General features: G+C 39.7%; 1 protein-coding gene across 1 annotated transcript in view; it reads right to left on the bottom strand.

The window, feature by feature from the left end:
- The window catches only part of GUCY2C (guanylate cyclase 2C), a 44,419-nt gene extending 18,106 nt beyond the window's left edge, over window positions 1-26,313 (bottom strand). The window contains exons 1-17 of the mRNA XM_039700944.1: window positions 26,193-26,313; window positions 25,296-25,408; window positions 24,050-24,117; window positions 21,964-22,179; window positions 19,457-19,578; window positions 18,490-18,586; window positions 15,742-15,832; window positions 14,532-14,561; window positions 14,352-14,487; window positions 12,565-12,650; window positions 12,026-12,137; window positions 8,408-8,489; window positions 5,936-6,041; window positions 5,198-5,260; window positions 4,570-4,641; window positions 3,520-3,624; window positions 2,201-2,287 (exon numbers count right to left, since the gene is read on the bottom strand). Coding sequence (XP_039556878.1) covers window positions 2,201-2,287; window positions 3,520-3,624; window positions 4,570-4,641; window positions 5,198-5,260; window positions 5,936-6,041; window positions 8,408-8,489; window positions 12,026-12,137; window positions 12,565-12,650; window positions 14,352-14,487; window positions 14,532-14,561; window positions 15,742-15,832; window positions 18,490-18,586; window positions 19,457-19,578; window positions 21,964-22,179; window positions 24,050-24,117; window positions 25,296-25,408; window positions 26,193-26,292 — 1,686 coding nt within the window. The 5' untranslated portion in view covers window positions 26,293-26,313. The remainder of the gene's footprint in view (window positions 1-2,200; window positions 2,288-3,519; window positions 3,625-4,569; window positions 4,642-5,197; window positions 5,261-5,935; window positions 6,042-8,407; window positions 8,490-12,025; window positions 12,138-12,564; window positions 12,651-14,351; window positions 14,488-14,531; window positions 14,562-15,741; window positions 15,833-18,489; window positions 18,587-19,456; window positions 19,579-21,963; window positions 22,180-24,049; window positions 24,118-25,295; window positions 25,409-26,192) is intronic.
- Window positions 26,314-26,983: the final 670 nt, after the last annotated feature.

Here is a 26,983-nt window from a genome sequence, read left to right as displayed (position 1 = left end):
TAAATAGTATTGCAACGACAGTGTATGCACTAATAACTACAAGGCTTGATTACTGCAATTCCCTCTCAGCAGACCTTTCATCAGAGCTCTTTGGTCACATGGCCAAATCCATGTAGTTACAAGGTGGTCCCATCAATCCAAGAGGCAGCTACGATAGCAAAAATGAAAGAAAAGATGGGGGGGGAAGTAAACAGAGTAGATTTAGGGCTTCCATCACATGGCCAAATCCATGTAGTTACAAGGTGGTCCCATCAATCCAAGAGGCAGCTACGACAGCAAAAATGAAAGAAAAGATGGCGGGGGAAAGTAAACAGAGTAGATTTAGGGCTTCCTCGTTGGCCACCCCACCTTCTCTATTGAATTAGAGACTGCTCCAAGAATAGTCATCACTTGGCTGTTTGCTCCAGGGAATACAGGAGACCCAACCTTTGTTCAGAAAGAGACGCAGCAGCTTCTCGTGCAAGCTTAGTGCAAGGACTGTTTGAGCCATAGTAAAAGCAGAGTGTATGAAAGTGGTGGTGTGGAGAGGGAGAAGCATCTCAAAAGGAAGGCAAGAAACTGCTACACCAGGTCAAAAGTATTTTAATAGCCTGGAGAGCTGCAGCTGGACTTGAAAAGGATACATACTGAGATGAGAGGAACTGGAGCTGAGAGGCCATGAAATTACTTCTTTAGAAAGAGAAGCCATTCAAGTAAATATAGACAGGGTGCTTGGAGGTTTAGAAGATATGGTTTGGAAAAAGCAATACTGGAATTTCATGGAAATGTGTAGGTCCCAGAAGCTTCACCATAGTATCAAGTCAAGGAATAAGAGAGGTTGGCAGATTATCCAAACAGTAATTTTCCTGATATTCCTAGGTACATACAAGCTTTCATTAAGAGTTTGTGAACCATCTCTACTAACACAGCTAATAATGCTCAGGAGCCATTCCACATAGCAGATGCTATGTGCCAATCCATCCTCAGGTGCCATGTCCCCTTTACCAATGGTGCAACAAATGACTGGCTGTGCAGACTCAGTACAAATGCAGACATTGGGCATTTGGTCACTCCCTTCAGAGGGACTGTTATTTCTCTTTCCTGATAAACAGAGACAGTACTAATCATTATTTTCTAAGGAAACATCTGATGGTGATCTGAAGGTGCAAAGGGTTAAAAAATACCCTGGGTTTTGAGGAGGAAGGGAAACTCCTCTATTGCTATTTAAAATGAAACTTTAACCGAGCAACAACTGAACTTGAAAGTCATTAACGAGGCCAACAAACTGTGACAATTTGGATTAAGAGGGCTTTAATAAAGCACAAGATTTTCAATATCTCTTTAGAACAGACACATGGAGTCATTCATTGTGGAGACCAAATCTGAACTGGTGCATGTAGGGAAACAGGAGGACTGTCCAATTGCAAACCAGCAGTAGGAAGAGAAGAGCAGCTAGGCACTAGCAAAAAGACAAAGGGGATCCTCTACATTATCTGTAGAGGTATAATGAATATTACACCAGTGAATTACAAAGGGTCCTTACATACTAGCTAAACAGTTACAAATCCCTAATGTAGAACAGAATTTCCATTACTGTGCATATTGATTTTTCCTACCACAAGGACCCAAAAAACAAAGATCTGTTGAAAGCTACTGAAAACCAGCCTTGGTTTCTGTACATAATTAATTTTTTTCCCTCTCAAACTGCTTGAAATGGATAGCTGTAGTTGGAAACTAGTGTGTCTCACTCTAGTGAGAAAATCAGGATGGTACATAAACAGTTTGTTTAGAAAAAGTTGATGCCATCTCTGGATATGTATTAGAATAATTCTATGATTTGAAAAAATTGAGTTTTGCTCTGTATGCTTTACCTGAGGCCACAAAGCAGTGTGTTTCGCAGAGCTTGTGACTGCATAAGCCCTACTTATTAGAGCCACTGGTCAGCAGATTGTAACCCTCTGATCTCTGGGCCACATTTCTTTGGGGTATACTTCATTTGTTTATTTATAAATAGACCCAAGCCAGTTCTGCCCCTATTTCCTCCTTCAGTCTGAAAGCCACTGGCTTCTCCTGCCTCGGATACCTGTCCCCAGAGGAGACCAGACTGGAAGGACATACAGCTCTAGGAAAGAAGAAGACCTTGAAAGATATGCTCCTCAGAGGATCAGTTCTGCAAGACAGGACAGGCTGATTGACATTGCACTGTCAGCAGTCCACTTACCTTGGCAATATCATACATGACGGAGATTTTAAATTCCCAGTCCATGAACGTGCCATCAGGGTAGGATATTTTGTCATTTAAAACATCCTGTCAAAAGAAGAGAAGTTTTTCAGGGAAAAAGCAGAAGATGAGATATGGGTATACAAACTGCATCTTTTCAACCAGCAACTTTGTTTTTAGAGAGTACATGCATTAGAACAGAAGTTGACTCAAAAAATAGGGAATATTAATATATATTAAGTTTACACAGGGCTAGAAAAGTGGGGACTACAGAAGAGAAAGGTTTGTGCAATTAAAAATAGGTTGTGAATTTGGTTTTCAAAACAAGTTTTTAATAACACAAAATAGCTGAGAAACAAATGATCAAGTTGTGCAAGAGGAAGGGAGAGGATTTTCTATGTTTTGTCCATTTTCCTAGCAATTTACTCCAAGCCTTACAAGTTCAAAGTAAATTGTTGCTTCATCTTTGCCTGCCAGTCACTTACAGTTCTTTCAGCCATGATTACATCCATTGATAAAGGTAAATTTCCATGAGTATGCCAGTTTACCAGAAAATAACTTAGAGAACAATTATTTTGCTGCTTTGCTGTGTTTTTTTTTCCAGAGACCACTGCTAAAGATGACAGTCTTTGTATGATCACAGAAGCAGAGACAATATATACCCTCAGAAGAGCTGATGATTCTCAGTTCATGATCATAATACTGGTAATATATATTGGTATATATATATATATATATTAGTAGTAGTAGTGTATTGGTAATAGTATTATTACTGAAATAATATTGGTAGTAATAAACCATAAGTCTTTTCATACTTTTGCCAGCATAAATTTACCCTTTATTTTTATAAACAAAAATTAAGGGTTGTTTTTCCCTTATAATGCAGAACTTGCCATTTTTCTCCCTTACTAATATGGAATATATTCTTTTTTCTGTCCTTGCACACTCTGTGGTACACAAGCACATCAGCAGAGATAACAGCTACAGATTGGAAAACGAAGAACAAGCTATATCCTATATGCTTCCAATAGGGGACACAATACAAATACTGGCTGTTACTTTGGCCTGGGCCTGTACTTTTCCTTGGCTTCCCCTCACCTCGTCCTCTTGCTGCTGAGAACCATCAAAGTACACAGCAGAACCTGGGGAGGGATGGAGAGGGCCAAGCAAGAAAGAGGAAACTTAGAATCAGAAACCTGCCACCTCTTGCTCAGACCATGGCTGCTGCATGAGGGTCAAAGACACAGAGATGGGGACTTCTTTTCTTACTTTGAAATTTGATAATTTGGGAGTAGAAGGAGACCCTTAAAATTCTTTACCCGCAGAGAACCTCTTTCGCAGTATTCAATCACCCCAAAGATCATGGTGTCTATCTTCACAGTGCCATAGAACTTGGTCAGGTTGTAATAATCAATCTGTAGGAGCTGGAGCAGAGACATTTAATCTGTTTTTAAAAGCAATCAATTTTAGTACAGAAACATAGGACATGGATATTTGTGTGACACGGCCTTTTATCTCAGGCCCTGATAGGATGTATGAGTTTCCCTTAAACCAGAGTGTACTAAGGCACTGAGTGAAGTACTTGAAGACATTTGTCATTCCAGAATTTTCTGGATTAGGGAGATAAGAGTGGCTGATGTGGGATACTGCAAGTTAATTCAGAGCCCACTGTAATATCTATTATTTCCTCTCTATCAAACCTCCCAGCTGACCAGAATAGCCATTATGAGTGACAGAATGATGTGAATCATTCAGTAAATGAGCAAGTAATAAAAATTTAATGATGCTGCATGGTATTATGGAGTTTGACCATTTAAATAGACAACTGTAGTTTACTTTGAGGTATTTTTAGAGTTTATTGAATTCACAATATAGTCATGTTGTGTAATAGGAAAACCATTCAAAAAAAGATGCAGCACTGCAGCCAAATTAATCTCCCATGTTGAAAGAGTCTGTATGCAGAAGTCAGCAGAGAGTAACTTATATTTAAAGAGCTGCATTTGGCATTCAATAATAAGATTTAACTACAACATTCCACTACTGATGAATTAGTATGATATGAGCCAAAAGAGTGCAGTGCCTTTTAGCATCAGCTATAAAAATTGGTTAAGTGTTTAATTCATGACAGCACATTAATTACTTCATTCATCCTAAGCTTGACTGGCACACAATTCAGACTCTGAAGTGGTGATGAGATCACATAACAAAGATAAAGTTCATCAAGCAATATCCTTTGAGGAACTCATTACCTGTCCACCTCACAAACATGCACAAGCATATGGCTGTTGGAGTTGACAGTGGAAAGCAATGACTTCACTCATAGACTCCATCCCACCCTGCTGTGTCCAGTTCCTATGTGCAACAGTTACCTTGTTCAGTTCTATTTTCTGCTTCTCTGAGAAATTACCATCACTATTTTTGAGATCCTTTAAGATAACCACCTGAAGGAAAAATACCAGTGGGGGAAAAAATCATAGGTTTAGTACAACAGCAATTCATCTTTCTTTTCCAAGAAATGTCCATACAAAGAAATGCTTCAGAAACACCTGCCTACGGCTTCACTGTTGGAGTTTCAGTTAATCAGCTAATAGGTACTGGAGCTATATTTTCTTCAGAGGACTGAGATCTATCAGTTGTGCAGATTTTAACTCAACAAGAATATACCTCAATCAGGCAGATAGCTCTACTGAATGCATAAGAATTGCTATGTAAATGGTGTGTCCTCCATTAACCTATTCACCTCTTCAGTACCAAAATGTATCAGCTTTCTGGTCCCTGTGTTTATGCTTCTGTACTCCTGGGCTAGGGGTTAATGAAGTCTAATATTTAGCCTTCTGTCAGTAAACAAAATACATAGCAGCTGACAGGAAACAAACGGCTTAGTCCTTCCATAAGAACTAACCATTCTGCAAGGTCAGGGGAGGTGGAATGACCTCCACCCAAAAAAGTGTCCTCTCAAAGGTGAGAAAGGGAGCATGGACACTGCAGTCAGGTTACCTTCTTGTCATACTTGCCCTGACGAAGTCTCTGGGTGGTGTCACGTCTCTTATCTTCATCAATCTGAGAACAAAGAAGAATAATTAACTTGCAATTATCACCTACTCCTCACTTGACAGGTCCAGAGGGATTAGTAATGTCTGTGTGTGCCGTACACAGAAGCATAAGACTCTCTCTCTAGGGAGGGTCACTACGTGCCTCAGAAATTGTGGGACATCCGTGCCACTCCCAGGCCCTCCACCTGCTGTTTTCATGCTCTTTGGCATTACAGAGGCATAACAATGCACTGGGAAATCATTTGTAGCAGAGACTCCAAGTTAATATCCAGCCCATTCCCCCATTATAAAATGAGGTCTGCTGATGGAAACAGGTGTATTCTATTAGGGAGCAATAGATGGGGAATAATCTCTATTTCTTCAATACAGCAAGTGTGGGTTAAAAAAAAAAAAAAAAAGGTTAACAGGTCCTAGTCCTACCAATGCCATAGGGTGCTGTAGTCAGAACATGTCAAAGCCCCAGCATTGATTGCCTTTAGGAGACAGAATCCCAAATCCAGCTTAGAACACTGTTCAATACAGCAAGTGTGGGTTAAAAAAAAAAAAAAAAAAGAAAAGTTAACAGGTCCTAGTCCTACCAGAGCCATAGGGTGCTGTAGTCAGAACATGTCAAAGCCCCAGCATTGATTGCCTTTAGAAGACAGAATCCAAGATTCAGCTTTGGACACTGCGCTTCTCTTACCTTCAAACTAACATAACTTGTCTCACTGGTCTCTAGAGGCAAGATTTCCTCAGGTGGTATATGGGACCATTTCTTCCAGCGGCGCTCATTATCTCTCCTGTACTTCCTGAAGAACAAGAGAAGTCCTTTGGGATATCCTCCCAGTGAACCGAAACCCACAACAGGAGATTAGGACAGGGAAGCATTCAGTGTCAGGATGACACAAGGATGGTGTGACAGGTTGATGAGACTTGAGTAGAAGCCCTGTGGCTCTCATCCAGTTTCCAGTTTGAGGAAACTCTTTAATTCTCTTAGCTTTGGGAAAGCCTAAATGCTCATTCATTCTGTAGCAGAACAGAACAGATTTAGCAGAACAACTGCTAGGCAATTGCCAGAGTCTTGGGGGTGGTCAGAAGAATTTAAAGCATAAAGGACCATCTGGATTTTATATAGTTTTCTCCTCCATGTTATTAAATGCACTTGCAAGATAGGTCCCACAAACGAATTCAAGCCAAAGGAAGTCCTGCCATCCACATCAGAGGATAGTAAGAACTGCTGTGAATACAATGCCAGGAGAGGAGGTGCTGAGTGATGAGGTGCCTTTTTGTGGGTGTCTCTTGTAGTCTGCACATTTTGTAAAAATGAGGGAAGAGTCCTTGGAAATGGGAGAAAGAAACTGCTGTTTCCCCTGCAAAAATTCAGAGCAAGCCCTGTCTTAAAGAAAAGGTACAAGAGAGCTAGTGCTCATCAAATTATCTCCTTACTTGTGTAAGTCCCTCCTCTACTAAAAAACTCCACAGGATTGACTGGAGAGTTTCAGAACCCTAACACATTGATAACTGCTGGCAAATGCTCCAAATGGCAGAACCCATCCTGCTGACTAATAATACAAATATTCCCTTGTTCACTACATTTTTTAGCATATATTTGCTTCAGAAAATGAAGACCAACAATTGCAGTAAGAACTGTTTTTCTCTGTTCTACCTTGTAGGGTGTGTCTGCGTGTCATTAGGATGCACTACAGTTCAAACTGGCATCAGCTGGTGATTAAGAACATATCAAACTGAATTAAAATCTACTAGGTCTAATATTTAGTTACATGTTTTTCAGGACTTGGACTTTTTACTTTGCAGTCAGAACTTCACAGGTAGCTGAGGAATAGTTCAAGTATCTAAGAAACATAGGAAATAAAGAACAAATAATTAGGCATTTTGTTGACTTTCGTAGGAATTTTTCTTTTTTGCTTGTTGGGGGACAATCTTTAGTTAGCAATTATATTTGAGAAGTTTGCTATTATTTTGAGACTAAGAGTGCACATTTTATTATAAAAAAATCTCAGAAATCTCTTGTATTTGATGCTTGGGAATATCACAATGATATGTATACAATAATAATCTAATAATCTAAACAGAATTTTTAGATTTTATGCATCTGCAAATATGAAGTATAGAATATTTTACAAGTTCGTACTATAATAATCTAATAATCTAAACAGAATTTTTAGATTTTATGCATCTGAACTATAGAATATTTTACAAGTTCATACTTTTTTATTAATTTTCATAGGCACTGCAAAATTTACCGTCTGTTTATAAGTTAGTGCTTAGATGTGACAATGATTAGCTCCTATATATCTTGAGTTCAATTGGATGTGTAAGAGTTGTGTATCTTTATCTTTGATTTCTCCCTTGTTTTAGTTAGCAAGACAGATTAGTTTACTCAAAATAAGAGAGCCTGAATAGCATCTGTTTCTAATAATTTTTTCTTAAGATCTGATTTTCTTGCTTTTCCTGAAGTTCTCTGATATATAACAAAGATATAGATTGAAAATGGAGGCAGAGGTAAAATAATTTTTTAAAGATTAAAGAAAATCCTATACTTTGGAACTGGAACTGTGGTGAGATTTCTTCTATCAAAAGGAAGCATCAATGATTTCTATTACTGCTTTTTCCATAATGACAAAGCTGCACTTGAAACACTGCATGAAATTCCAAGCAGTTAGAAAAAAAATTATGCAGAGTGTTGGACTGAGTTGAAGAAATGGATCCATGCAATGAAAACATAAAAACCTCATGGTGTTTTGACTCCTACAGTGTCTCAAGAGAAATACCATCTTCTAGATTGAACTTTTATGTCACCAATACCTTAAAGAAATATAAGAGTATCCCAAGAAAGCCAAAGATGGGTAGTAAAGTGGAAAAATTCTGAAGACTGGTGTGAGGCTTATATTTCTGTGTATGTATAGGAATCAGAGCTTTTTAGCAGATGCAAGAACACTGAGCCTTGCTGGATCTCCTCCCTTGATTATTAACCTGTCATAACAACACCATGCATACAAACACTACTTGGCATATACCAGAGCTCACACTAGGGACAACCACACAGGTCTGTAAGGTAAGCTAATGAATGGCTCTTCAAGGAGAGATCAAAGGCATTGTCCTAGTGGGAAAACTGTTCAAGGACAAAGAAACAGAAAGCCAAAGGGGTTGGTACCTTAGAATCAGCAAAGAGATGATCAGAACTAGAATCACAATTCCCGTGAGTGTAAAGACAGCAATAGTCAAGATGTGTGGGCCTGCAGAAAAGAAAAAAATGAAAGATAAATAACTTCATGAAGATGCTGAAAAACAATATTATATTTAAGAAATTACCCTCACACGTGCAAATCATCATATCTGACCAAGGATACTTTTTAGTCACACCCAAATTGAGAGGTTTTGGTAAAGTCCAGCGCTGCCTTAGGATGACACTTGCCTCTTTCAATGTGGGATGAAGCATGACCCAGAGCAGTGCAGTCTTACATCTCCACCAGAGGCATGGGCAATCTGTGGGGATACCCAGGCAATGGTGCTACTGTGTGGACTGTACTCTTCAGAAGGAAATTAATATGCTACGGAGGGAAATTAATCTGGTGGCAGCACAAAGACAGTAAAGTGTCCTTGGAAGCTGCCAGGAGCCAAACATTTTGAAAATCATGTTGTTCATGTTCTGAAGACTTAGGCCCAAAAGCACACCAGGTTCTAATCCTGAACAGGCAGACAGGAAGAACAAGGTTGGGAATTGACTAAAGTTTTAATATTGATTATCTTACGGTGGAAAGGCAAACTGAAGTTTCTTTCATGTCTGTTTTTGGAGCTCAGGGATACTGGGAAGGAAAGTTGTCAGCCACCAACTTCCTTTGAAGAATAACAGGCCATTATCACAGAGCTTCAGCTGGTGGTCGCATGTCTAGAGTGAACCTCCTTTACTGAGTAAGTATCTCAGGCAAAAAAGGCAGAGGAGAATCCAGTTTTGCAGATTGCCATGTTGATATTAAGGACAGTAAAAGAGCTGAATTATTCAGCCTTACTGAGGCTAATATACTTCTGTCTGTGCCCAGAAACAGAAAAGAAGGCACACAGAAAAAATGTTCAAAATTAGTAAATAAATAAAACCCAAATTTACACATACTAGCTGCCTTCAGAACCCAGCAGCAATTGAGGAGGGATTTTCAACATAACAATTTTTGTGCCTGCATCTGGCATAGGATTCAGTTTATGAACTCCTCCGGATTTTGGAGCCAGATTTCTGCTTTGATTTTTCTTATTCTGGGTATCACATCTCCCTGCCTTCTTTCAGTGTGTTCATCAGGGCCTCTTTCAGTATGTCTAAGGGCCTCAGGGTAATTTAGTATTAGTCTGATGCTCTCTGATGAAAACCATCAGTACGACTGTTCTCCTCCACAAGTTAAGTCACCACTATAGAATGAGAGATAAGTGAGAATGGGCAAAGACGTTTTGCATGAAAATTGTCTGAAGCTTCAGGTTTGTGAATTGTGGCATGCAGCTTCAATAAACAGATTACAGTTTTCCATGGAAGTGCTGTGGGACCATAATTTCCCTTTCCTGAAGTTCTGCTGCCACCTTCTGGCTTTTAGTTTAAGAACAGGCAGAGGGAAACTAACTGATCCTCTGGAACCAGAAACGCTTGTCTATTGAAGAATGATCTTATCCACTTTTAGAATGAGGGTTAAAACTTTCTGAATAAGGGGGAAATATGGATGAGCCCCCGGTTTTTTCACGGAAAACTAGGAGGAAGGTAGGCAGCAGAACTGGGTCAGCTGTTCTCAGTTACGGCTTCGGAAGAAGCAGGGCTCCCTGATTGTCTGTGCTGTTCACCTACCTGGAGGAAAAAGGATATTCCAGGATGGAGAGTTTTGACTGGCTTTAGCAAGACACAGTGATCACTTAAACTTTGACCATTCTCCTTTTTTGGGGGGGGGTATTTATTTAGAATCACAATGAAGGAAAGTTTATTTTTTTTTTTTAATGTGAAAACACAATGAAGGAAAGTTTTTTGTTTTTTTTTTTTAATGTGAAAGCAAAATAATCAAGTGCCTTTGGGTAGCAGTTTCACTTTAGTTTAGTATGGCTTGGCCACAGTGTCAGGCTTCAGTTAAGCACTAGATGTTAAGCTACTGACATTTGTAGACGCTTGGCCACAGTGTCAGGCTTCAGTTAAGCTACTGACATTTGTAGATAATGGCTTTCTGCAATTCTCTTTCCCCCTTGTGCAGCAGCTTCAAACAAGAACACACTGAAGGGAATATTTGAAGGATATTTCAGATCCACTGACAATACAGCATGTTATGGGGCCCAAGGGATGGATGAGAATGGGACTGGAGCAACATAAAGAAGACAGGAGCAAGAAAGTACAAAGCTCATGGAGCTGGTACAGGGAGACTTGTGGCTAATGTGTGCAGTGCTGCTGTCTCTGCACAGACAGCACTCATGGTCATACCAAGGGAGACCAGAGATTTGACCAGAGATGAAAAATGAAAGCTCCACTGCAATCCCTCTGCTCTTCCCAGAACTAACTTGAGTCTTATCAAAGCTGCTGCCTCCCTCCTCCTGGTAACTCCCATGTTAAACCAACAAAAAACACTATTCCTGCCTCTCTTATGAGGGATAAAGCCTAATTTGAGGGCATCTGATTTAGTTTACTAAGGAATAAAAATGTTTAAATTTTACCACCTTACTGTGAATGGACTCTTAGTTAGCAGACGTTGTTTATCTCTCCAGTTATTCTTTGCCTATTCCCTAATGGAGGCAAGCAATACAGCAAATTAATAGGACAACTTTAGCAGAGACTTTTAACAGCAGCATCTCTGGATACCCACTGATGGAATGACTCAGGTGAACACTAACCCACTGTGCACTAACCCTTGCAATTACTGCCACTGTAATAATTTTTATTCTGCACATCATACCCTGAAGCATGTGCCTCTCCATTGCCAATCACCATGTAGCAGCAGCCTTAAAGGGGGAAACAATCTCAGTCTGATCAGACTGCCAAGGCTGTACTCTGCTATGCTGAATAACAAGGGACTTCATCCCTTCTAACCAGGAGTCACCAAAAACTCAAAAGGAAAGAAGGTGGTGATTTCTGAGATTTTAGATTTAAAGTTTGGGTGTAAATAGAGCCATAACCTAGTTTCCCACGGTCTTTCTTCAAAGAGTCAGCTCTTCTCAGAGCCCCCTGAATCTGCACAGTGCTGTGTCCTCTTCCCAGTTCCCTACAACAAGGATAAAGGAGCAAGCAGAAGCCACCATGCTCCATCAGATATAGAAATGCAGAATCAGATAACTCATCATAACCTTCATTCTTAATAATAACCTTAATTCTGCTGCCTTTCCTGATAGTTCACACCACTACCATATTCTAGTGAAGATTATTCATTTGCTTCATTCTTAATAATAACCTTAATTCTGCTGCCTTTCCTGAGCAGTCTTTCTAGCAGTTCACACCACTACCATATTCTAGCGAAGATTATTCATTTGTGGGTGACTTCTTCTGAAATACCCCATGGTATTCCCCATAATCACTGATACAGTATTGAGTTTTCAAGACAGTTAGTATCAGCACCAGAACAGAAAAGGTTTTGAACTGGACTTGAGACAGAGAACATGGAGGGGATGAGGCAGAAGGAAAGATGCTGTTCTGCACCCAGCTCCTAGCATCACTGGCTGGGGGCAGTGTGAAGGTAGCATGCTGGATCACACAGCAGATGGATCTCAGGACTGTGTGACTTGTTTTCAAAGAGGTAGTTGGTAGGTTTAATGGGTGTCTCACCAGTGCCTGGAGTATCACTGGGCAGCTTGTGGTTCTTCCAAATAAAATCCGGACTGTTAGTCGCCTTGTATGTGTCATTGCTTTGAGTGTTGAAATACAGGAGAGGTTTGAACTACGGATGGGAGGAGGGAAGAAATGCAGTCAGCAGCTGTGCTCTTCCTCTTTTGCCCCTTGCTCCACACTACCCTTAATAAATGTATTGCCCAAACTCAAATTAATTTTCCTGCTACAGTGGTGCATTTCTCAGTGTAGCCATATGTTTGGCTGCCATATTCTTTTTCATTCCTCCCCTCTCTCTGAAAATAAATTTATCAATCCCACAAAATACCAGCTGCACTTCACTGACTGAATCACCAGATTACATCAATCCTCTCAGTCTCTAACACACCTCACATGACCCCCTTCTGGCACACACAGAATGCCTTGGCACTCCACCACTCCTGCTGCAGTTATTTTCATCATTCTTATGCAATAGTACAGGGCATTCTGTTTCTCCTTTCATCTATAAGGTTGAACAGTTGCACCCTGCACATACGTACATAATTTGCAGTCTGTGATGTGTACAGCACGGTCAGATTGGTATCAATGTCTCCAAATTCATCTAGAGTCACAGGACCCACTACACCTGCAGACACAAGGAATTAGTTAGAGGGTTTGCATTTTCAGAAACAGAAACATAGGGCAGGAATGATGGGATAAATGAAAGGATTTCTGATACTTAGGATACTTCTCTTCTTCATGTATGTACTATATACATAACAGCTCAGTGTGGTGCTTTTCTTTTAATACCACACTACACTTCCTCTACAAAAGCCAATTAAAAATGTTGAACTGACAGCATGGAAGAGGAAAGTCTCCCTCTAGCTACAAGAAAATATATTTGTCAGATTTCTTCAGCATACCAAGAATGTCAGAGTCACCTCCCGTGAAGAGACCATTTTGGGAGTGAGAAGCAAAATAGTCTGTTTCCACTAGCAGTTTGATTCTATCAGCAGTAAAGAAAATACAAGGATACTTTCATTCCCTTTATTCTTTTGAAAGCTCTAACAATAATGTTTTAATCACATTCTTTTTGCCTTTAGCCTTCTCTCTCTGTACATCAGCAAATGTGCACATTGAGAAATTGCCTGTGTAGGACATGACAAAGATTTTAAGGTGAAACTTCCCAAATCCCTCACTTAGCTTGACTTTCCTTCCATGAAGTCAGTTGTCTCAACATAAGCAGAAGCTTAGCCAATATCCACCAATCCTGAAAGTTTCGCCTTAATTTTCCCCTAGGATCTTTTGATCAGCTTCAGATTTTCCTTTTGCTGCTGTTGATGATGACTTGTTTTATTTTTCCTAAGTTCAGTATAAGCATTATTTTAGTTCAGTAATTACCTTCTCCCTTTTCACCTCAAAACCTGATGCTAACTTTTTCATGGTCCACCTCCTTAATATCAATACAATTATTGTATGAAATCCCTACTGTACTAGACTCCATCACAAGAATGAAGGTGATTCAACACCTATCACTTTAAGAATTTTCTTTTTAACTATACCTACAAATTATGATGAGCATTACAGTGCTCTATTTTGGATGAGTAAAAACGTTTGTGCAACTTACCTTTCAAACTTAAACAGAAGAGATGAGTCCACTGACACTCAGAAAGGGATGTTGTCTCCAGGAGGAATTAGTAAACTATATTTTGCTAGGTATTAGATACCAGGATTGCAGCAAAGATAAGCCTGCAACCTTTCCTATCTTAGGAAAATCTGAGAAACTTCTACACACATATTTGCTGAATGTAGGTAGGGCATATACACAAAACTTTTCAGTTGTCATTTTGGTACAGATCTCTGATATGAAACAACAACTGGGACTATACTCCCAGAGAGATAATGTTTTCACCTCTTTGCGTAAGTTTTGCCTCTTTCTTTTCCTAATGATTGAATTCTGTGATTTTAACCCCATGGCCTACAAAACAAAAGCCCACCAGTGCTAGACAACCTGTGAGAGGAACAAGAAGGTTGACTAAGAGGAGCCAGCCCACTGTCGGCTGGCCTACACCCACACTGCAGGGACCCATGGCTTACATGGTAAACTGGAAAAGGTTGAAAGCTTCATTAAAGCTCAGCCAAGTTACTTCAGAGTCATTTTGAACATCACATACTGAAAAAAACATCCTTGTAAAAATTATATAAAAAGAAAAAAGTCTGGGAATAAAACTCATTGAAAGGCTTGGACTTGTTTAGTGTAGAAGTGACTTGTCCTAAGAGAGTTTAAAATGAAATTATTTTCCCCTCATCAATTTATTGAACCTTGCAAAGGACGGCACTTTTTTACCTTCAAAAGTGGTATTTCGGAATTCATGGATTAAATTGAAAGGTGACATTGGGGTCTGTGAGACGACAAATTTCTTGACACTATGTCCAAACAGCAGCACTGCATTATAATAGCCAGCAAGAAAGTAATCTTCCATCTAGAAAAAAAAAAAAAAAAAAAAAAAAAAAAAAAAAAAGTGACTGTTTGAGAGTTCATGTTTCGGCCATAAAGCTATAATAACTTTGATTGGCTCTATGTGGCAGAAAGTCCAGCACAGAACACCACAATCTGCTGCAGTGAATAGATGGCAGATGTCACATGAATGCTCTTATTTCAAAAAAGAAAAGCAAACAAAATATATTTTTGATGTATGAAGACAGGAAGGGTCTGAAAACTTAAAAGAGGCCAATGTAAAGGTCTGGCATGCTTATCCTGGTGCAAAGGATTCAAGAAATCCTACACTGTAGGTTCTTGGCAGTTCTGCTTTACTAAGTGTGTCCCGAAGACCCTGGCTTTGGATTAGAGTTTCTGTGCAGATAAATCAGTGTGGTACCAGAAAGTCAGGGCTTCCCAGTGGCCACAGAAAGGAGCAAGGAGCTGTGCTAGAATTTCCAGCAGCCTGCCATAGAGCTGGCACCCAAAAAGCATTGAGCCCAGGCTGGGGGATCTAGAAGCCCTGTAAATCCAGCCAGAAGCTTCAGGCTGTCTGCTGGAGAGCTGGAGCTCAAAGTCACAAATCCTGGGATGGAGAAACTCTACATGAAGAACCTGGTTAGAGATGGCAGGAGTATCAGTTTCACTAAACAAATACAGGATTTTCATAGGTTCTGTTTTTCTGGAAATTAAAAAAAACCCCACCTTATTTCCTATGGAAAAAAAAAAAGCATATCTGGAAAACCACTGGAAAGAAACTGCAATGGTTGACATCTCTTAGACATATCTGTGCAGATAAATTAGTCAACAATTATTAGTTCTGAACTTTCCATGCTCACATCTCAATTACACGTATAGATGTTTCTTGAGTGATGCCTTGCAGCTACATGTAAGAGTGTCAGTCACTCAGATGTGGAGTGGAAAAAGCATGTGCCTATAAGTCTCCCTCATGCCCTGTGAATATGACACTTGCAGAACAAATTAAAAGTTTGAGTTGAACTTCACAAAGCAGGAATATGGCATCCTGAAGATTTGCCTTATGATACTGTATTTTGATATCAGTACATCAGGACAAAATACCATCCTGCAATAATACAAAGAAATATCAGCTTAGAAGCATGACAGGGGATGATTACAGCTGCATATTTAGTTTTCATTTCCTCATACACGAACAGGAACAAACCAAATGCAATAATCAGATATAAAATAGCGTTCTTACCAGGATGTCGTCCTCCATCTCTACGTAGTCTCTAATTACAGTATTGTAGCTGTAATTAGCTGGTGGCAGAGTCAGGACAAGTACATTGTGCATGTAATCAGCTGAGATGTTCTTCTTGAAGTACATGTTACTGCCAAGCAAAGCACAAGAACCTCACGAACACTGAACAACAGGGTCAGTGTTGTATCCATGACAATCAGTCACCTGTTCCCAACAGCACTGTTATTTAACAGGTTAAAACAGTAGTTCTAAAAATAAAATTTCATCATGCACACAACTCATTCATTGCCTGATGCTAGCTTTTGTGCCTAAATGTATTAAAAGGTAACATCAAGGAGATCTGCCAATCTGACACTCAAAGGTTGTTGTGAACTACGGTTATTATTGTAACTGGTTGTCTTCTATCCTGTTTATTTCCACTTTTTTTTTTTTTCAAGTGGAGTTTATATTTACTAAAACTCAGTTTCTCTTTGGAATCCACAAGACTGCCATCATAGTTTCTTCATGTTACTGTGCCTGTTTCTGAGCTCTTCTGCACTCTTTTTGCTTGTTCCAGTAATTTTGATATTTCCTGCTAGAGCTGAGCACAGCAGGAGTTGTGCTAAAAGCATTTAACAGGAGGGAATGAAACAATCAGAGGTGCAGAGAGCAGATTATTGATTCATTTGTTTAATTCAGTGAGATAGGAAAACCAGAGGAAACTGTGTCAACTTGAAAACTCTGCTAAAACAAGCAGATGTTGTAGCTTTCAGGTATCTTTGGTTTCATCACCCTGACAGGCCATCTGGAAGTGCTTCACAGACTGACCACGACCAGATTCACGTATTAAAGAAGAATTTAGGAATAGATATTAGTGTCAACTGGCAGCATCTGTCATTGCTATGGCTAGATTGATAGAAAGAAAATAATTGTGTGAGCCTTCTCTCATTATTCATGGTTGATCATCTATTTATATTGTCAGTCAGTACCAACTACGCAGTACAGTCTGTACTGTATTAAGACTTTTTGGAGACCATGGCCATCTGATTGGATTCTTACACCAGAGCCCTGAACCTGCCTTTCCCTGAACCTTCTGACTTTCAAAATGCACTTTTCACCCTAAAGAATTTAAAAATGTTTTTCATCCAGGCTTGGACTGAACTAGCCAGTTGAAAAGGAAACGTCATTAAACTCCACCAGACTGGATAATCCTCCAGCATCCCACCTCTCTTGAGGGAGGCTTAAAGACTGTGTTTGTGTCCTGCTTGCCAGACAGCTCAGAGCTGAAGAAAATTTAAACTATCGCTTTTTCAGAGGCACTTCACTCCTGGAGAAGCATGGGACTTTGCCTATTCTCCCTCCTACAGCTTGAGTTTTCATCTAATACATCTGTCTGTATTTTGGGGTTTTTTTAAGAAGAATAATGTGATTTGAGATACTCAGAAAAATAAGGGGTCTGTAGAAAGTTTAAGGAAGGCAGCTGGATATATCAGAAGGATGCATATCACAGCAAAGAATCCCCTAATAGCCTCACCTATTGTAATGCAACAATTATACCTACAACACCAGCGTTAAAGCACTCACATACACTGTTCTCATTGTGCATTTGTGTGTTTGCCTCAGGAAAAGCAAATGGGGATTCTTAGTGCCTGGATAAAATTGTGGAATGCTGAAAGCTCTTAGAGACACTTCTCAAAAATAGATATGGTGAACCTGAAAGTGAACAGTATAGAGAAGATCCTGTTAAAACATAAACAGGATCCAGTTTTGGTTAAATCTCTGAAATCATTAACCCAGAGCTTCTCAGAACAGACCTGTTATGGTCAGCTTTAGACATAACAGCTGGGAAGTCCCACTGGCCCTAGAAATTCATGGAATCTTTTGGCTACATCAACAGTGAAGTAACATGAAGGCATGGGCACACACATTTACCTTGCAATCATCCATCCATCCATCCATCCATCCATCCATCCATCCAGCACTGTCCCAGGCAATTAACTTTCTCCCAGACTGTGACTTGCTAGGGCAACTGGGACAGTACCCAAAAAACACCTGGTTTAGGTATCTACACTTAGTTGTACCGATGTAATCTCTGCTGTGTCACTTAGGTTTAGGGCCAGAGATCAGCTCTCAGTCCTCGCATACAGCCAAGGCTTTTGAGGATACCATTGGTAAAGCCAATTTATGTCAGACGTCTTCTATAAAGAGTTTTGTAATTAGCAATGTTAAGAGAAAATTTAACAACAGAAAACCTAGGTTGCGTGCTAAGAAACTTCTCTGAGAAGTTATCTTTCTGTGGTTATAAAGATGTTGAAGAGATGGTTATGAAGTGCAAGAGTTGTAAACTGGGAGAACAGTTATATCACATAAATAATTTTAAAATTGAATAAATGGAGTCTAGAAAAATATACCGTAAATCCTATTTACATAATTGTCTGATTGGGCAGAGTGTATGAAAAATGTACCATATCTCAAATGGACCATATCTCATGGCTATTCTGACTTTGGACTCTGTGCTTCTTTCATGGTTTCCTGCACTGAGGAGCCCACAGGAAGACATTAAACCTACCTGCTCTGTCGCTGCCTTAGAAAAATATTATATTAACCAAAAGGGATTTTGTAGAGGATGTGCCATGAATTAAACACTACACACATTATATAAATGGAAGACATGAGGAAAGATAGCAATAGAAAACATTTTGTGAAAGAGCATTTCTTCAACAAAACAGTTCCACTCAGAATATTTCCATGACCTATATCCATCAGCAAATTGCAGAGAAAAGAAGAAAAGCAAAGGTGATACTTTACTTGAAGAGATCTATCAGGATGATAACGATGTCATTATCCACCTTCTCCGTCCCTAAGTCTGAGCTGACATCCTCTGGAGAGCCACACATTATGATCACTACAGAACGGGCAAAAATGGAGACAGATTGGTGAGATTTACAGACAAGAAGAGGATGTTTGCCTGCTCCTCCATGTTTGAGTAGCAGGCAGTAGAGCAACTCTGGGCTAAGGCACATTATTTGCGCTGTACTGGGGTCAAGCACAGAGCCCCAGCCTCTCTGCAGTAAAACCAGGATAACTGAGGGGAAGTGGTAAAAGGTGCTTCAACACCTGCACCATTTTCTCTCTGATTGCACCAGAGCACTACCATTATCTCACTCAAATAAGCATTAGGAGTTGTGGTGCCATAACAGCTACTCAATATGAACATTTCTAGGTTAAATGGCCTTCAAGTAATGATTCCATTAGCTTGCTTACTCTCACACTCCCTTGGCCTGCTGATGCCAGGTGCTTAGTCTTAGGAGAAGATGATGTATTTATTCATTCATATTTCTAGTTTAGATGAATCATTTCCTGAAGTGCCCCTTGAAGTCAAAATGAGGTCCATAAATGTACCAGGGCTGCAAACACATGAATGAATGATAGAGAGCTTGCAGTATCTATATTCATGTAGCATTTAAAGCCCTTCTTAGAGAAATTGTGATCCCTGGATTTCTGAATCTCTCACAAGAAAGAGTTTGTGCTTAGATAGGAAAATTTGCCCCAAAAGCTCTCTGGAATCAGGATATTCCCCCATATTTTATGAGGATGAAGAGAGGAATCTAGGAACTTTGTGCCATTTTATCTTTACATCCATGTAGAATGGTATATCTTTGTTTGCCCCATTTCTGGTGAAAGGCTTTCTCTATAACCTAACTAAGGGGTGGGTTTGAGTTCCTTGGAAAAGCAACTTACTTGCAGGAACAGTGCAGCCACAACCCCTCCTTACCATTGCTCTTCCGGTTTGGATTTTTCACAGTTTTTCTAAGCAGCTCCGGAGTTCTCAAAATATCCTTGAACTTGAGTTTTTCAGAGAACTCTGTGATTCCAGCATCTAAAGCATTCATGTACCTGGCACAATGGAGCAAAGATATTGTCAGGAAATTGCTAAGTCCTCATATTTTCCTAAATCAACCATAGTGCAAGATAGGCTGTTCAGAGCACACAGGTGTTTATAAGCTGATATGAAACCTTTTCTGCAGCAATAAAAGTGAAAGAATCAATACATGGCATGCAAAATGCAGAAATGCTTGGAAAGTCAACCAGAGGTATTTGAGCAGGGTTATAGAAAGGGTGAATTTGGAAAATGCAATAATCTAATAAGACATTAACAATTAAAAAAACAAAATCAGGGATATGAGGAAACTGCAGGAAGTGAGACTAACCGGGAGGCAGAGCCAGGACACTCTGCAATTTAAGACATCAGTGGTAATGTAAAAAGGCACATTTGAAGGTCCAAAGGACTAAACAGGAATTACAGAAAGAACTGAGATAAAAACCACACAAGTACCCTGACTGTGAGAGAAGTAAAGGAAGAAAAGCAGCAACAAAAAGCTATACAGAGCCACTTAAAACTTGAAGGGAAAAATGAGCTCAGCAAAAAAAGCAAGCAAGTAAAGTTTGCTAAAAGATTAAGGAAAAACAGTCAACTCCCGAATTTTACTCTTGCTTCAATATGCTATTTCTGGGAAGAGATATGCTATCTGAAATAAAGTTAATGCAGAAGGGAAACCAAAAGAACTTTCTTTATTTCCAAACTACATAACCTTTGATCTACCAGCACTGAGATCTCAGTCCTATGAGCTACTAAATACCTTTTGCTTCCTTTTTTTCTTTTTCTTTCTTCGGGAACAGAAACATTAACTGCTAATTTACAGAACCATATGCATAGTTGAAACATAACCCGATTTTGTATCACTGTGGGTATTCATTTATTTTTATATGTATATGGGAAAAAACAATTAGCTCATGCAGTAATACTTGTGCTTTAGAGAAAATGGATCTTTTAAATTAGACTTCAAAAACCTTCAAGTTGACAGTTTCTATTAAGGCAGGATGAGATGCATGGTTACAACTAAATTAGGATGAAAAGTGGGCAGAGATACAAAATTAATTTTTTTGTTGTTAATTCAGCAATAAAGGGACTTGAACAATTCTGAAGTCATAAAGAAGGTCCTGATCAGAAGCATTAAAAAAAGTAAAATAAGAAATGCTTGGAAAGGTCAGAAATAACTCCCATGCAACTATTTCACTGAAAGGTATGAAACCTGCAGAATTAAAGGGATTTAGCTAAAGTGTGTGTAGTGCATTGGCAATTACAGCTGCAAATGTGGAGGAGTATGAACTGTAGTAAGAGGTGAACGAAGTGCACTGATATTTCAAAGCATCAAAGAGAGGTAATCATAGCAATTACATCATGTGATCAAGTTGCTATCTATACTAAGAAAAAAAATAGAAGTCCATCAATACCTACAGAAGAATTAAATGGAGATAAGGTTTCAGGTCTCCTAATTCAGAAATAAACTTCTTTTAATTCTGTATCCAAAATATTCCATAAGTATATGCTTCTATCAATCTGAAGCACACACAGTCATAAATTTTGCTTAGAATTCTGCAAGTCTCTCAGGTTATGATTTAGAAATACATATAATAGTTATTTCCATGACCTTTTTGCTACCACTCAGCTACATTTATAAAATCAGTAGGAGAAATGAGATTTTTTTTTTTAATTAATCAGCTTTTTATATCCCAAAATTGAAAAAAAAAAAAAACCAAAGCAGCATAGACACAGTCACATGAGCTGAAAGTTAAATAAGACTCAAAAATAGAAAAGTAATTCTAAATACTGGTATATTAAAGACTCTGTTTGTCTAAAAGCAGCCTTTGTTTTCAGGCAAGGAGAAAACCCAGCATTTCTGAGAACCAAGCACAGCCTGATGTTTCAGATCACAAAATGAAAGCTGTCTCCTTTGCTCCAAACTGGTGAGAATATGGCTTAAACTCTGCAATCACCGGGGTAATTGTGCTTGAAGAAATGTAAAGTTTCAGTTTTGTAAATAGCGCCTACTGACTGAAACCATTAATGTGGAGAAAAATTTTAACAGCTTAGTAAGACCACTGACCTAAAAAGGCATCTATGGGGAGCCTGTGGAGGAGCCTCTCGTGTCACACTGTATTAAGGAGGCTGTAAACAAGTATTTCCATCACAGACAACATGTGGGCTATGTTGTCCAAAGGAAAAGCAAAGATTTGCAAATATTTAAAATAGACTGAGAGTAACATTCAGGTAAAGTGCTACAGCTAAAAGCTACAATTCATCTTTTCCTTCTCTCGTTCCTTGGTAGGAGTAAGGCACCTCCCAAAGTGTAGTTCTGAGAGAACACTTTGCAGAAACCATGTCTGAGGGTAGAGACAGCATTTTTCAACAGCTGGGTCAGAGGTGGATCCAGGTCTTACCAGAAGCATGCCTCTGGGGTATCAGCTCTCTTGTAAATGTAGACAGATTCCCAGGTTGTGGTTTTGAATGGCAACTTAGAATGTCTCCAAAAATGAAAGAAGAATTGGTTCAGTTTCCTGGCTGGGGTCAGAAGGCGGGTTAGGTTTTCTTTGTAGTCACAGGACAGTCCAAAACTCCCTACAGAGATCAGAGGCAGGCTCAGTATTGTTTCAAGTCTGAAGGAAGAGATAAGAGGACAAGTCTGAACAGATTGCTGTTGCACCAAGGCAGCTACCGATTTCCATCCTCAACTCCCTCTCCTCTTGTGCCCTGAGTTAGTTTAACACAATCTGAACCCAAACCAGAAGGTTACTGAAGTACACAAGCAGATTTCAAGTCAATATTGGTACCAAAAAGCCCAGTTTAACTGCTCTAGGCATCTTCTCACACTGTCCCCAGTTACCCCTGCCCTTTTGGGTACCACACACCATTTCACACCAAGGGTTGTGACAGGAGTCCAGTGGCTCAAGACAGGCTTCTGCCACCTGGCTGCCATTACCACGGGATGGATTTAATCTCGCTATTGGGACAGTGCTGCAGGGTGACAGCTTTTTGCCATCAAAAAAGATTTACTTCTACAATTCAAAGAAAAAATCTTTTTGTTTCACAAAGGTGTATTTTAGGAGCTGTGCAACAGCAGTAGTCAGGGAGAAAAAATTAAGGCAACCCTCTGCTGACAAGGAATTTGTAAAACAAAGATCATTTTATACACAGAGACAGTAAGCTTTTATGGACAAAAGTATATTCCTGGATGCTGCGATGTTATCAGACTGAACTCAAAGTATTTTTGTTCTTGTATGCTATTTTGTTATATCAGGGAATGTTACCTGCAAAAACCATGGCAGTAAGAGTTGTTGGCATTACTGTGACAAAATTTAATTTTCCAGGTAAAGTTCCCTTACCTAATTACAGGGTTTTTACTTATTGCAATGGAAACAGTAGAAACAGACATAGATGATGTAATAAATTATGACAGAGAGAGTATTTCATTAATTAAACTGCCTTTTTTTCTGACAGACTTAGAATAGATTATTTCAGTTAAAAGGGACCTACAAAAATCATACCGTCTTGATTATTTCAGGACTGACCAAAAGCTACACCATGTTATTCATAGAAACATAGAATGGTTTGGGTTGGAAGAATCCTTAAAGATCATCTTGTTCCAAACATCCTGCCATGGACAGGGACACCTTCCACTAGAGCACTTACTAACTGCATTGTCCAAATGACTTTTAAACATAACAAGCTTAAGGTATGACCCATCTTTCTAGGAAGCCTGTTCCAGTGTTCAGCCATGCTCCAGCTAAAAACATGCTTCCTAATGTCCAACCTACACACACAGTTTTGAATCATTCCCACTTGTCCTGCTGCTGAATCCTAGGAAAAAGAGATCAGCACCTCCCTCTACACTTGCCCTTCTCAGGAAGCTGTAGAAAGCAACAAGGTCTCCCCTCAGCCTCGTTTTCTCCAAACCCAGTGCCCTCAGCTCCTCACAGGACATGCCTTCCAGCCCTTTCACCAGTTTTGTAAGCATTCAAAGACCTTCACATCTTTATGAAATTGTGGGGCCCAGAACTACACACAGTCCTCAAGGTGAGGCCACACCACTGCTGAGTACAGCTGGATAATCATCTCTCCTGACCACTGGTGATGCTGTGTCTGATGCACCCCAGGGTAGGGTTTGCCCTCGGTGCTGCCTGGGCACACTGCTGACTCTGGCGGTGCCAAGCAGCACCCCCAGATCCCTTTCTGCAGGGCTGCTCTCCAGCTGATCCTCAATCAATCATTCAACTTACTGTCAGGAATTAGCAGTTTCCCTAGTAAAGTTGGGATTTTATCCATGGGCTTTGGAAGGGGATTTTTTTCCACCTACCAAAGAGGGTGGCTATGCATAAAAGTCTTACTGCCTTGACAGTAGACCTCAAGGTGTCTGATACACTCTAAACACCAATGTCTCTGCAGGTTTGTTGCTCACAAAACAACTTTGTTCGGCAGCTGAGATCTTTAACATCACAATATAAGGGAGAAGAATCAATTGGTACTTACGAGACCATTTGGAAGGTGGCATAAGTGCAAGCAGGTCCTATGACAGCACAGCCAAGTTGGCTAGAATCCTGCAAGGAATGAAAAAGGGTCATTTGGGATAAAGCAGAGGACTGACAGAGAGAGGAGGATGGGAGAATGAAGAAAATTGTAGTATATGAGGAGTCAGAGAATTTACCTAACAAAAGCAAGAGAAGAGAGGAGCTACAGAAAGTTTAAAAGAAACATAAAGGGGAGGAGGAAAAAAATCACAGAAAGCCAAAAAAATATAGAGTATGACATTTTTTAAGACACAGACAGCAAGTAAGGATTAAAATATTATTATAGTTGCACATTTGAAATTATACCCAATTTCAAATGCATTTGCTGAAGACAGGGTGGTTGGTATCACAAGGTCCTGTGTATCAGAAAAATTATTAAATAAGTGCATATGAAACTAGTATTTTAAAAAAAACCCTCCATGACCATCAAATGAGGCCTGACCTGTATCTTTGTGAGTCATGAGGGACACCTTCTTAGCAAAGACTAGAGAATGGTCATAGATTAGTAGACTTGAAAATTCTTATTGGATTAACCAAGTTTCACTCAGAGGTATGAAAATCTTCAAAAACTCAGCTTCTTGTAATGCACCACTTTTTAACTGAAGCTTTTCTTCATATTAGAAGTTTATCTCACGTGACTTCTGTGATTTCTAGTGAGAAGCAAGCACTTCATCTTTGCCCTTTGGGCATAGTTCCATAACCATTTCATTGGTAACAGTGCCAGCCTAATGAGTTCTCTGCCCACACCCCCATCCTCACCACAGCTCTCTCTTTGGTGCATTGTGGAAACTGACGGCGAACCAGATCAGGATGTGATCCAGTTGGAAACTGACCTTTTTGCTCTCCTTGGGCTGTTTTGAGTGTTTGAGTTGGTGGTTTGGTTTTTTAGTTAATTGTTATTTGCAGTGTTTTTAATGAATTGCTTTGGCTGTCTGACCACACAAAGAGTTGTGCAGATATAAAAAGGACATAACTTAAGCATAGGAAAAGGAGCCAAAAGCTGAAGGCAGTCTCTGGGAAGCATTCACAGAATCTCTCTCCAGTATTTGCCTACTTCTTTTCACAAAACATACAGGAACATTTTCTCTTTAGAAACCTCACTTTCCTGTCAAATTTCTTTGGAACTGAATAGCAGGATCAAAGATTAAGAAGGTAAGACAGAGACACAAACACATACCCAGGCAGAAGGAAAGAAATCTGCTACTCACATAAATGGTTTTGATGAGCTCCACACCTTCACAGGTGCTGGTGCGGCAGGCTTGTGAGACATAGAATGATGAATTAAAGGGGTGGAAGGTGGCATTCACTGTAACATTTTCTCCTGTAGCACAAATGTAAAAGCAAACAGCATCATGAATTGCAGGTAACCACTAATACACTCTTCTCCCTCTCCTGAGCCAGGTCTGAGCAGCCTTATACTCTGAGGTCTCCCTGCTTCTGCAAAGTCTGCCCACAACCAACCCGCACTACTATGGACATGACTGTGAAGACCACTGCAAGGTGGACTGCTGACTTCTGTTGAGTGTTAGTATTTCTTTTATTATTTCCTTGGAATCTCTTTTTCCCGTGATATTCTAGAGAGTGACAGTAGATTGGTGATGTTGAAAGGAGAGATAAGATATCAAAATAAATAAAAGCAATATGACTCTAAATGAAGGAAAATATGGACTGCAGATTCTTCACACTTCAGATCGTGATGTGATCAACAGATAGAGTCAAGAGAAAAATTGTTTTCAGAAAGTAGAGGCTAATCCAGTCAGGAGAGGAAGCAAGGGCAACCCAATTACTGCACAAGATGGATCACTGGTCTTGTCTGATCCAGTTCAATAATTTCCATATTACCAAACCCAGATGAACATCTCCAGAGAAGCATGCAGGCAGAGTCTGCCAAAACACCATGAAAATATATATGATTCTGCCCATTTGTAGAGCACTTCTATTTATACAAAGAGAGGTCATTATTTCCGTAAGAGCTACATAAGATAGGCAAGCAAGGAGTCTCTCTGAGAAGCACTTTGCTAAAGGTCAGATGAGCATAAAACTCCGACACAAAGTGTGACAAGAAATCACAGGAAGAGAGGGATAACCAATACCCATTGGCTTACCTGTCATCTGGAATTCCTCTTGTACCCTTTCCATGGCTCGATTCACAGCAAACTGCAAACTATCAGTACTTAATGGGAAATCCGAGTAATTCATGAGCATCACATTGATCACATAACTGTTGTTGCTACACCAATTTGAAACTTCTTTCTTCAGCAGCTGCAGTGAGGAAAACAAAGGCCAAATGGCCAATACCAATACCAGTTCCTTCATCATTGCTCAGTTTAGACCCATTGTGTGTGCTCTCCCACTTCTTTTTGTCTTCTAACTCTCTTTCAGATACTCTACATGGATTTTGTTCCTGGATAGAAAGAAAAAAAGAAAGAGATTTCCACTCTGTAGATTCAAAGACAGGCTGTGAGATCCTTCTCTCCTGCACTTCCCTATCCCCTTCTCTGCCTTCACCTCTGCCCGTCCCTCCAGTGTACTAGGTTGCACTTCAAGGTGAAAAACTAGCAGCAGCAAAACTCAGGAAAAGAGAGAGGCTAAAGGTTGCTGACAATGTTTGCTCATGGAAAGGCTGAGGCTATAAACTGAAACATTACCAGAAACCTTGCATGATAAGTGCACTAACTCTTCATCACATGCATAAGCTGAGAGAAGGAAGAGGAGGGGACAAATGAACCATAAAGACAACTCTTCAAAATGGAAATAAAATATGTCTGTTAAAGCCTAGAAGAAAACAGATGGTTACTTCATGTTTGCATTGTCACACCATCTTTGCTGATGGAGCTCATAAATAGAGGGTGTATTTTCTTCTGAGATAAATTACCAATTTCATTCCTTTAGCTTG

This window comes from Passer montanus, unplaced genomic scaffold, assembly GCF_014805655.1.
Source record: "Passer montanus isolate IOZ18808 unplaced genomic scaffold, ASM1480565v1 scaffold146, whole genome shotgun sequence".
NCBI classification, from domain to species: Eukaryota; Metazoa; Chordata; class Aves; order Passeriformes; family Passeridae; genus Passer; species Passer montanus.
The sequence above is the reverse complement of the archived record's forward strand: the minus strand, read 5'-3'. Positions and strand labels throughout refer to the sequence as shown.